The sequence below is a fragment of the Phalaenopsis equestris genome, unplaced genomic scaffold, assembly GCF_001263595.1.
Source record: "Phalaenopsis equestris unplaced genomic scaffold, ASM126359v1 Scaffold001256, whole genome shotgun sequence".
NCBI lineage: Eukaryota > Viridiplantae > Streptophyta > Magnoliopsida > Asparagales > Orchidaceae > Phalaenopsis > Phalaenopsis equestris.
The window spans coordinates 24,280-36,935 of NW_018165695.1; the positions used below are offsets into that span (position 1 = coordinate 24,280).

At 34.8% G+C, this 12,656-nt stretch overlaps 1 protein-coding gene across 1 annotated transcript in view; it reads left to right on the forward strand.

The window, feature by feature from the left end:
* Positions 1-12,362, forward strand: part of LOC110033687 (AP-3 complex subunit mu) — a 17,256-nt gene extending 4,894 nt beyond the window's left edge. Inside the window, exons 3-6 of the mRNA XM_020737742.1 lie at positions 2,598-2,845; positions 8,904-9,113; positions 9,427-9,634; positions 12,114-12,362. Of these exons, the coding sequence (XP_020593401.1) occupies positions 2,610-2,845; positions 8,904-9,113; positions 9,427-9,634; positions 12,114-12,359 (900 nt within the window). The 5' untranslated portion in view covers positions 2,598-2,609 and the 3' untranslated portion in view covers positions 12,360-12,362. The remainder of the gene's footprint in view (positions 1-2,597; positions 2,846-8,903; positions 9,114-9,426; positions 9,635-12,113) is intronic.
* Positions 12,363-12,656: the final 294 nt, after the last annotated feature.

Consider the following 12,656-nt stretch of genomic DNA (forward strand, 5'->3'; position numbering starts at 1 on the left):
CAGTTTGCAGGATTTATCGAATCACGAGCACCTCCTCTTCATCTGGGGGAAGCTGACACTTATCTCATTCTTCAGGTTTTCTCCTGATTGTTTATCTCTTCCACGACGCCCTGATCAGTAAGTGAGACTACTCTGCTCGTGGGACAGCTGGACATTATATGCCGTAACCATGACATTTGAAACATTTCTTGGCCGGTACAGTATTGAAGGCGCTACCTTTCTCATGCTTCTCGTTCTTATTCGGATTGTTATTCCTGTGTTCGGGATGGCTAGTCTCTCCTGTGATGCCCTTGTCAGTTGTGGTGGTTTCTTGTCTGAAGCTTGTTGCCTAAAGGATGGTTGTTACCTGTTTTGCATCTGTTGTCTTTCCACCTTCAATGCTAATGTTTGGACATCCCTTAGTATCCAATATGGCGCAATTGTACCACATTTCAGATAGCGGGTTTCAGACCCCTAAGTTATCTAACTATCATATATTTTTTTGGCTCCATCAGCTCACATTTAAGTTGCAAGTGGTCTAATTGGGTTGTGAATTCCTCAACTGAAAGATCCTCTACTGCATGTTTTGGAATTTCATAAACATATATTGGCGATAGTGGGGTGGGAGGTATTTTTTCTACATCACCTTCTTTATCTTCTCCCACCAAGTTATCTTCTCACTGCATTATCTTTTCCTCTGCTTTTGTAGAGGAGGTATTTTTTTTGTTTAATGGTTTTTCTGCCATAAAGAGGTTTTTTTTTAGTTTAATGGCAAATAGCTTGACTCTTTTGTCCTCTGGTACATCTTTATATTCAAAAATTTGTTCAATTGATTACAGCAGTCGATAAACTTATCATGATCCATATCTCCCTCAAATTCTGGGAGGTCCATCTTGATGTTAAAGGCGCACTACCTCCCATAACTAACATCTTCTCTCAACCTTCTTTGGTATTGGGTATCAGAACGACGTGGTCGATATTCCTCGTCATTGTGATCTTCCCTGAGGAACGGATTCAAATCCTTGTCTTTGTCTTCCTCTCGACTTTCGCAATCACAATTGAAGGTAATCTCTTCCTGGTTCTGCCATCCAACTCGGCTGGTCTCTGTTGCGGACTATGAATTTCTCGTTGAATCTCTTCTCGGGTCGAGTCCAGTGTTTCTCTTCATGGTGGCATGGTTAGAACTGGGAATCAGAAGGAAAAAAATTAATGGAGGTTCATTAGGTAGAGGCGAATGCTAGAAAATCCTAGGATGGGACTAGCGTGGGCTAGTCTAATACCAATGATATCAGAACTAGTAGGAAGAATAATGGAAACACAAAAGCAAACTTTCATTAATATTAAAATAGGGTTACAACATGATTTGAACGGAAATAACAACACAAAACATAAAACGACACAAGCAAACACTACTAAATGTATCCCAATGGGTGATGGAGGTCGGCTAGAAGGATTTAGATGATTGGTAGGGCTACGAAAGCCACAGGAGGCGGGTGGTAGCGAATGGAAGTTGCATAACTATATGAACAACAAGTGGGAATGGTTGTAGGTGGTCGACAACGGTAATATGATGGTTGGGAGAAGCTAAAAGGAGTTAGGGAGGCGGGAAAATAGTAATAACCTACATGAAGGGGGAATGGCTGGGTGTCGGGGTGATGGAAGGAGAGTTCGGCGGCTGAGGAGTGGGGTGGAGAAAGTTTGGAGAAGGCAAAAAGGGAGGATACAAACAATACCTTGGAAAGGATACAGTCGAAGCACTTTCACCTTCTCAGATACAGCTCACAAAGGGGAAAAGAACTCCACACAGGAATTTGAGAACAAACACAAACACTACTGACGCCTACACACACAAAGCCCGTAATTTATAATCTCCCAAGATACTTCTACACAAAAAAAATGTGGGAAGGCGAGAAGAATCCAGAAAAAACCTTTACCGAAACTTCTACACAAAGGTTCGCGGGACATCGCATGAGAATCTAGATCCTGCCTCGCCTGCAGTTCCTGTGAGATTTTGCGGGTTTGCTAGCCCGGGGGATCGAAGCGCCCAGTATTGGGGCGCAGTATGGGTGCTGATTTCAGCATCTGCGTCAATAAGAGTCGAGAACTTTTCATCATCAGTTACAATAGCTTCTTTTTCGCTAGACTTATCAGACAGCAACAATGCAACAACTGGATGTTAAATTTTTTTTTTTTTTTTTTTTTTTTTTTTTTTCAATCAAGTCAACTGCCTCCTTACATGGTTCATTCTTACAATGTTTGGAATGACTTGGCTTTAGAATATAAAATCATGAAAAGGATGTTGTCGTATTGATGGAGCATTTGTATGTTATCGTAGCAGTTTGCAATGGAAAACAAGGGTAAAAGATCTTCTAGATTTATTATTTAAAACCAAGGGCCGTTTATACCTTAAAGATTTTAGGATTCTGAATAGGTTGTCCTAAGCCATTGAACCTATTAAGTGTTTCCTCATTGTTTTAGGGAACATGCAAAGATATAGTACATTGTTATTTGAAAGAAACCGTTAAAATATTGAAAAAAATTAATGTTCTGTTTTTTTACTTTCTTCTTCGTGATTTTAGGCCATCTGAACATTCAAATGCATATTTCTGAACTTGCAGCTTTTGGATGAAATGATGGACAATGGTTTTCCTCTGACAACAGAACCAAACATATTGAGGGAGATGATAGCCCCGCCAAATATTGTTAGCAAAGTTCTGAGTGTTGTCACTGGTAAAAGTTCAAATGTTAGCAATATACTTCCAGATTCAACTGCTTCATCTGTTCCATGGCGAAGGTCTGACCTAAAGAGTTCAAGTACTGAAGTTTATGTTGATCTCATCGAGGAATTGGATGCAATTCTGAGCAGGTTAGGATAAAATTTTCTTTTAATTTATAATGCAACTCATATTCTATGTGGTATTCGGCATTTTGAGTTTTTTTCTCATGTGCTAGTGATTGAGCTGTAGATTTGTTGTATTTTGTCATATTAACCTTTTTTCAGATTTGGCAGCGTCTTTATTGAACATTTTTCAACCATATTAATTCGTTTTTCTTATGCTGATATTTTTCTGCAGTATCTCTAAATAGTTGGGAGAAATCTAATGATGTTGATAATATTCATTGGTATAACAGTATCTGTTTTTTTTTCAATTGCATGTGCATGAATTTGATTTATTGCATCATGTTTTCTCCCACAGTTTATTAGAAAAATTACGTGTCATTAGATTTTTTTTCTTTTCCGTATTTGTATTTTTAATAGCCTTTAGCTTGGTAGTAGCTTTTTTGTCACTGTTAAATTCTATTGTCCTTTAGAAGTAATCTTGTGTTATGGTGTATTTGAAATTGAGTCTTTATTGTAGTTAGCATCATCAGCTTATCCACTCAGCAGCACCTACGTTTGCCAATGGAATCATGATGTGGACAGTAATACACTACATCGTGATCTCTTGACGCTCATGTTTCCGTTCATTTTTCTCTTTTTTTATTTTAATATTTGCTTAAAATATTGAAATCTAGATTGGCTTGAAGCGATTACTTTTTGTTCTCTGTTTACCTGCTTTGCTTGGGCGCTTTTTTCCTGCGACATGTACTACTTAATGTGTTAGTCAAGTTGCATTGAGCATGGTAATCTCATGTTGAATGTTCTAGGGTTTACTATTTTTTTAATGTAGATCTAGTAGGTAATGCAGAGTTGATGCAATCAATTTATGCAAGAAACATGTGAATTTCACGATAAAACAAGTTGTTCATCCCAAACACATTGAGAAAAGAAAATAGATATTCCAATTCCAATAGTATGATCTTGGCACCTTCTTGATAAAAATTAATCCGTAGGAAATTAAAAATCCTGAAAAACTAGGAATTTGAGATTTTCTGCACAAAAAGAGACCAGACTATGAAATACTATAAAAGATATGTGGAGAGATGAGAAACAATTTATTGAGAGGCAAGGTTCACACTTGGACATGAATATAATCCTCAAAATGCTTCAGGTATCATGATTAAGAATTATATTTCTGAAATAAGATATGGTGAACGAGTATGCCTTATGTTGATTGATAGAAAATTTGAATATCCTTTGAAAAGGATTAGTTTTTGTTGTCACTATTCCGAGGGTTTTAAATTAGCAAGATGAGAACAAACAATCGAAAGAGCTTTTAACCCCAAGTATATGAAAACCGGACCAGACATTGAACCGGTAGGAGTGGTTCAAGGTTCAAAGGTTGAACCGGAGGCCCAACTGAATGACTTAATAAATCATAAATGTATCTGAAAATGACAATGCATGCGATTTACACCCCACTCAATTCATATGTATTTAAATAACTAACACCTAACATTCAATTTTAACATGTCATTTTATCTATGCATGAAAACATGTATTTCACTTTTTAAAAGTTAAAATAGTGATATTTTTTATGTGATATGGATAATATTGGGGATAATCTTGGTGGTATAAATATAAAATAAAATGAGTTTAGGTGTTAGATTTATAAATAAATAAAATTGAGTGGTATGTATGTAAATTGACTTTCTCTGTAATAATGATTTTTTTTTTGATGTCATATGAGTGATTTGAGTGATATAAATGTAAAAAATAGATTTTAGGTGTTTGATATGACAAATACATAAAATTGGGTGGCATGTATTTAAATGCCCGTGAACCGAACGATTTCTTAGAACGGTAGACAGTTTGTCGGTTCAAGGGTTGAATTGCCGGTTCAACCCGGTTCTGGGCGGTTCTGTGTGGGAGGAGTTTTTTATGCCAACTGGAACCAGACCTATGGCCAGTTTACGGCCGAACCGGTCGATCCAAACCAATTTTCTAAACCATGATTAAGCCCATAAATTCAAATTCAATTTAAAAGTAAAATAATTATGAATGAATATGAATATAATTACCTTGCTCTTGCTTGGCTAAATCTTCTATAAGCTTTTTATTTTCTATCACTCATTTTCTAGTGGAAAGCTTAAACTTAAAATGTTAGTTAGTCAAAATGATTTATTAATAATTCAATAGATATTTATGCTTTTAATTATAATAATGTAATAAATGTGTTTGTGGGCCTTTAATTATAATAATGCAATAATAGTTGTGCATGTGTGTGCGCGCTTTTAATTATAATAATGTAATAACTGGGTGTGGGTGTGTGTGTTGTGTGGCTGATGGTGTGTTGAAGTCACTTGCAGGAGACGACACATAACGTGGTTAAGAAGAGATCCATTGCAAAGCTTGCGTCCAATGCGCTTGTTGAGATTGCTATCGCGTGCATCTAAAGCAGGAGTGAGGAGTGCTCGTGCACTCAGGAGGAAGATTTTGGGCTCAGGAGACGTGTCGTGGCGTCGTCTGAGTGTGTTGTGGGTTTGGAAGTGAGCCTTATGTGTGTCAAGTGCGAAAAAGAAGAGTGGGAAGACTCGCATGTTGGCAAACAATGAGAGTTATTGCGGGAAGGGTGACCGAACATTATAAATTATAAACAAATTCCTAATTTCTTGATTTAAAAAATATCAACATACATTAAGTTAAGAATTTAAAGAATCATTTTCTTAAATCCTTAAATGTTAATGTAAATTTTCTAATTATTAATGTAAATATTATCGTCTCAATTTAACTTTCAAGATTATATATATTCCATTAATCATTAATCATTCATCATCAATAATACTCATTAATATAAAACATCAACGTAATAAAAAAATTCTAACCTTAGTGGTTGCTCGAGCTCGTGCACTTGGGCAGGCCATTCATGCTTGTTACTCTATCTCGCACCGGTCCAAGTGATGATTGTGTGTCGTTGCTTTTGGTTTTTCTTTCTAGCTCTTTCTTGGTTCGACTGCTCTTTATTTGCACAACACTTTGTCTTGTGCTTGTTGGAATGTTGCATGTTTGTGTTAGGCGTGTGTTATGGTGCATGCCTCTACTTTATCTTCTGCATGAAAGTTTTGGAGGTTGATGAAAATTCTTTGGCTATTAAATGTTTCTTGGATGATGACGAATAATTTATAGATGATGAAAATAAACTCAAGATATTCAAAGCTAGATTAGATATTGAATTGGAAGAAGATGAGTTTCAAAGTTTGAAGTTGGAATCTCAAGTTGAACTGAATGATATAATATAATATTAAAGCTATTGAAATATGACTTATAGGACAATAATATTGCAATATAAGAAAAAAATTAAGAGAACTATATTATGAAATATAGAAAATACAAAGTATATATTCTATAGTTTTAAATTTGAGATAACTCAATATTTAAGTGGCTAACTTTTCTCTTATTGCCGCAAGTAAAATTCAGATGATTCTTTGAAATTTTCTATTCCCTTTAGGAAATTGATGGGCTACAAAAGAAGTGGAAATAAGAGAGCCTAAAAAAAAAAAGATATATAATTAAATATGAGAAGTAAAATAACACTTTACTCCCAATTGCATAAATATATTGCTAGATATATTAAACATTATTTAATTTCAATGAAAATGTTTATAAATTATAATATTTATGATTATCAGCTTTTGATTTCTACCATAAAGAGTGTCAAACACAAATAATATAGTCTATGATCAAGCATATATAAACTTTATCTCATAAGTTGCCTGCCCCAAAACTGCGTCCTTATTGGTTCTCTCCAAAAGTTTTCAAATCATCACGGCGAAGTATTCCATTTGTAGCACCACTACATTTATCCTCTTTGACAATTCAAATCTTTAAATATGGTTTTTTTTGTGTATTTGAATATTCAATTTAATATCATTAGGAATTTACTGTGAGCGTGCGTATTGCATGTTATGTTAGATTCTTCAATGATAGAAATAGCATCTTCTATGTTTTCATCAATCATAAAAAAGTTCTACTGTCTTAATGCTTGTGTGATCCAACAATCATATTCTTTTTCTTAATGTGTAACTTATAAAACGGACATGGAATTTTTTAATTTCAAATATTCATGGTGGCAAAAATAATAAAGGAGAATTACAATCAAACAGCATTTTTTTATTGTGCAACTCGTAAAATGAACACTGAATTTTTGAATTTCGAATAATCATGGTGGCATATAAAAAATAGAACTACTATTGAAGATTTAAGTTCTCTCACTATGTTGGTTCTACATTGTCCTCTCGTGTCCCCATTTTTTTTTTTCGATTTAAGTTCCAAATTTTCTTACATTTAATGATGAAAATCATATGCAATTTTTTTATATATGAATTAATGTCCCTTAACCCAAATAAAATGTTATTTTATCTTATTTTTATATCCACCTTCGTATAAAACTCTAGTTTAGTACTTATATTATTTCTTTCCTTCACAACTTTTAGATTCATTAAAATAATTCCATATGGAATCCTTTTTTTTAACGAATACTATTTGATTAAACAAAAATGCTAATAAAAAAAATATTACACTTAAATAAGGATAAAAAAAGAAGGAAGATTTGCAGTTGAATATATAAATCATAGTTAAATTGTTAAACTCTAAGAACTTAACTGGTTACTTTAGAAGAAAACAATAACTAGGAAGAGAAGCAATCAGTCTCAAATAGAAATTTATAAGTTATAGAGTAAAATACTGAAGTCAGTTCCTTGCAATCTCTAACAATATTACTTAGCAAACGAATGACTCAGATGCAAATGCTTGCACAATGTACAACAAACTTCAACTCCTTCAATAAGAAAGTTGAGAAACCTAAGGGCGGGCACAAGTGAAAGAGAGTTGATTGGAGTGAAGGATGTCTTTTGGGTGCGACTTAGGGGGTGGTTAGGTGAAGGTGTCTAGGGGCAGCACTGAACGGAAGGCCAAATGGAAGGGGCAGCACTGAACGCAAATTGAAAAGTTCTTGTGAGATCTATGGCTTAGAGAAAATAGGGATTTTGGTTCGTATACGTTTAGGTAGTTTTTTCATATATATTGTTTTTCTTTCCAGCTATTTGATCATAATCATTTGGCCATAAATCAATACTTTTAGAATGACGGGTCCTTTGAAACCCCAGTTGGTTCACCAACAGAACCATCTTCCAACTAGTTCGGTATGAGAGTGGTTTTTGGTGCGGACTGAATCTGTTGAAGGATCGGTTTGCGATCAGATAGATTGGGCCGACTGATTTGATCCTGTTTTAAAAATACTGAATTGAGTTTCACCATTATAAATGCGAGAGAAAGATCTTAATATAGACTTTTTAATGAAGAAAAAAGAATAGTATTGCTCTAAAATAAATAATAGAATTAGCCAGTGTAAACTTTTATGTACTAGAAATCATAATTATTGTTTTCAATAATATTTTTAGTGGATTGTATAGATTAAGAAGAGGTAGATGATTGAGATTGAATTTGATGAAGGAGAATGGGAGAATGTTGATAGAAGTGAGGGTGAGAAGGTGAGAAAGCTGTCCAACTATGATATTAATTTTAGTTTAAGACTAAATAATGGAATTGAGACAAACTTCTAAATTCAGACTCGCATGTTATCAAACAGTCAAATAATCAAAACACCTATATTTACTTTACATCTAAATTACTTCAAAACAAACATCAATTAATATTTTAATTTTGAGATTTACTCCTCGAAAAGCCTTAAACCTTATGTCTTGTTTTAAATACTCAATTGCTCAACTTTAAACCTACGATCATTCCTTCATTTTGCAAATGTACAGCAATATCTAATATTTTATATGCGTTTAAATTAAAACCAAATTATTACTGCTTTACTGCTGGCTTTTTTTGTAAGCCGGAGTCTGTCCTTAAAAATCATTATTCTATTCTTAGCATTTTCTAGCAACTTCCAACATTATGGGTTCATGCAACTGTATAAGTGATCATCATTCCTGTACTAATTTTTTTACTGAAATCTCCTTATTTATCTCTTTCTCGTTTTATGGTCTTCTGACAATCCTTAGGTCATGAGTAGTTAAAATGCTTCCTTTTTCTTCAGAGAAGGGGTTCTGTCCAAATGCGAAGTGTATGGCGAAGTTCACGTTAATTCACACCTGCCTGGTTTTCCTGACCTGACACTATCCTTCGCAAATCCCAACATATTAAATGACGTGAGATTTCATCCCTGCGTTCGGTTTCGGCCATGGGAAGGCCAACAAATCCTTTCCTTTGTACCTCCAGATGGAGAATTCAAACTAGCAAGCTACAGGTTGGTAAAACCTTCATTTCCAGCTTGAGAAGGTGTCAAAATAGGCCCCTGATTGTTTACCTGAGGCCATTTTAGTCCCGGAGTTTGTAAATTAATCCCTACTCTTTAAACTAGGGACTATTTCAACCCATTATGAAAGATTATGGGGGACTAAATTATCACTTTTATAAACTTTGGGAGTAAAATGACCCTGCAATGAGTTGGAGACTATTTTGACACTATTTCTAATTTCAGTTTTTTTTTTTTTTTTGGCTTTCCCTTTTCACTGTTTCTTATTCTACATCTTAAATAATGAATTATTGTTAGTTCGCAGGGTCAAAAAGCTCAAGAACTTACCTATCTATGTGAAACCTCAACTTGCCTCAAATTCTGGTAATTGCCGCGTTAATTTGTTGGTGGGTGTGCGCAATGATCCTGGTAAAGTTATTGAGGACATAACAGTACAGTTTCAGCTTCCTTCTTGCGTGGATTCTGTGGATGTTTCCTCAAACCATGGAACAGTAAATGTTCTTGCTAACAAGGTTAGCAGATGTTCTCGCTCTTTAGTGTTGCAATTTCTAAAATTAGAATTTGGGTGTAACAACTAATTGGCTTCTGAGCTTGTTGTGTGCCAGAAGATTCGCAACTATAGGTTGATAATTTAACATTTTAGCATTGAACGGAGGTCCAACATTGATAAATGAAAAGTAGTAGGAGAAGACACCGAGATTTTTATGTGAAAAACCTTGACAGGGGAAAAGGCACGAGGTCTAACCAAATCAAAGTATCCCACTATATAATTGCAAGTACATAGGAGTACTCCTCTACTGAATTAGAGAATAAAATTACAAAGCTAATAGACACAGATGTACAATAGTAGTTTAGGTATAATGGTCATAATTAAATTACAACAAATACGATTTTTAGCTGTAATAGAATAGGTAGCCACAAAGGCCGTAGTTGGTTGCTATAAAGGCAGTTGTTGGCCATAAAGTCTGCAGTCGGTAGCTACAATAGCGGCAGTTGACCACTAAGACCGAAATTGGAAACTGTGATAGTAGTAGTTGGTTATAAAGGTCGTAGTTTATTGCTGCAAAGACAGTAGTTTGTCATAAAGACTGTAGTCGATAGCTGCAATAACTGAAGTTGGTCACAGTGTTTGTAATTAGAAATTGTAACAGTAATAGTTGACCACAAATATCATTGTTGATTGCTACATAGACATCGGTTATTTTATCTACTCTTTTACTGATTTAGAGAAGATAAAATTACAAAGCTGATAGTCACATATTTATAATAGTAGTTTAGCTATAGTAGTCTTAATTGGGTTACAAAAAATGTGTTTTTTGGGTGTAATAGCAATAGTTAGCCACAAAGGCTGTAATTGGGGCACTTGTTGGCCATAAAGGCTGCAGTCAGTGACTGCAATAGCGACAGTTGACCACGAAGACTGAAATTGGAAATTGTAACAATAGTAGTTGGTCATAAAGGATCATAGTTCGTTGCTACAAAGACAGTAGTTTGTCATAAAGGCTGTAGTCGATGGTTGCAATAACTGGAGTTTGTCATAGTGACCGTAATTGAAAATTATAATAGTAATAGTTGACCACAAATGTCATAGTTGATTGTCACATAGACATTAGTTGAACTACAACGATTGAAAACAGGTCACTGGCAATCAACAGTAAGCGGCGACAGGAGATGACAACTGGCAATCGACAGTGATCTACAGGCCATAGTCGATGGTGGTCGGCAGCTACGAAGGTCAGTGGTTATCGTTGGGTCTTCAATATGTGTTAGATGCAACAACCGCATTTGGAATACAACAGTTGCAAATAGGGGTCGACAACGACCGACTGTGGTTGGCGGCTACATAGACTGGTGATTATCATTGGTTATTCTCTATTGAACAAGCTATGGAATTTCTCTTATTCTTCTTCTCTTCCTCAAGTGAAGAGGAGGTTTATTTATAGCCTCTTGGGGAGGGGCATTTTGGACTTTTGACGTATAACTTTCATAACCATCTGATCAGACGGTCCCTATCAATCACTCTTGATCATAAATAATTTTTTAATTAGTTAAGTGTCTTAATGACCTCTGAATTTAGTGATACTGGGCTTGTTAGATTTTTTTTGTCAAGACACTTGATTCGACTCAAAATATATCAAGAGTTTATTTGACCATCAAACGACATCTTAATGACCTCTGAATTTAGTGATACTGGGCTTATTAGATTTTTTTTTTCAAGACATTTGATTCAACTATAAATATATCAAGAGTTTATTTGACCATCAAACGACAATCAAAGTCTCAAATTATGCTTTAACAGCTTGATCTTGGTTTGATTGTAGTCGGCTTAGATTAATTTTGATATCATTGGGTTCATCTTGTTGTAATGATCGGTGTGATTATAAACTTACTGAAATCGGGGACTGAATGATCTTAAATTTAAATTTGTAAGATTCCTTGTAAAAAAGGCATCAAGATTTTTGTTTGATAAAATTCTGTTGATGACGCAGCAAATCTAGGGGCGAGCTTGAGTCAACCTTATCTCGACTCGCCGACTCGCCAATTGGCTTCTTTAAAAGATATTAATAATATAATACATCTAATATATTAAACTTCTAAGATTGCAGCTTAAAACTATTAAAAATAGAGGGATTTGCGTATGTATCACATAACGCCTTTACGTTTATTTATCCAACTCCTGAACTTTGATATTTACGTATATAACACTTGACCATCTTAATTACAGCAAAACATAAGCGTGAGAAGCTGTGTATCACTCTAGTAATATTAATTTTAGTTATAGTTTTGATTTAATGTTAAACATTTGAGTGATAGTTAAGAAAATTGTAAAAATTACGTGTTAGATATGCAAGCAAATAAGAGTTGTGGTATGTTCGTAAATTCCTCTTAAAAATTTTGAAAAAATGTATTTCTTCTTCTTATTCCAAGTGATTTTTATTATTTATATGAGTTTATTATAACAGCTGTTTGTATATGATGTGCAACATGCAGAACTGCTTGTGGTCCATTGGGAGAATTCCAAAGGATAGATCGCCGTCACTTTCTGGCAATCTTGTGCTTGAACCGGGCCTGGACCGGTTGCACGTGTTTCCTGTTTTCCGTGTGGGATTCAGAATTGTTGGGATCGCTCTCTCTGGCTTGCAGATAAATAAGCTGGACATAAAGAACACCACAGCTCGTCTACACAAGGGTTTCAGAGCTGTCACTAGAGCAGGAGAATATGAGGTGAGATCCTGATCAAGCCACTACAATGATTCAATTGATGTTATTATGACAATTCAACGAAGGAATTATTTGATTGGGCTTCTATATAAAGTAATTAGTGATTTTGTTGTCAAAAAAGTTTTATATATATATATATATATATATATATATATATTGGCAATGTTTGTGCTGTCTACCGTGACTCTTTGGTTGATAGAATTTGCAAGACCCCTGGTGTCCCAGGTTCCATCTCGTCTATGTGCGGAATGATGTTCCTAGGATCATGAGGTGGGTCGAGAGGCTCATCTAATAGCCTCTGGCCAATCATTA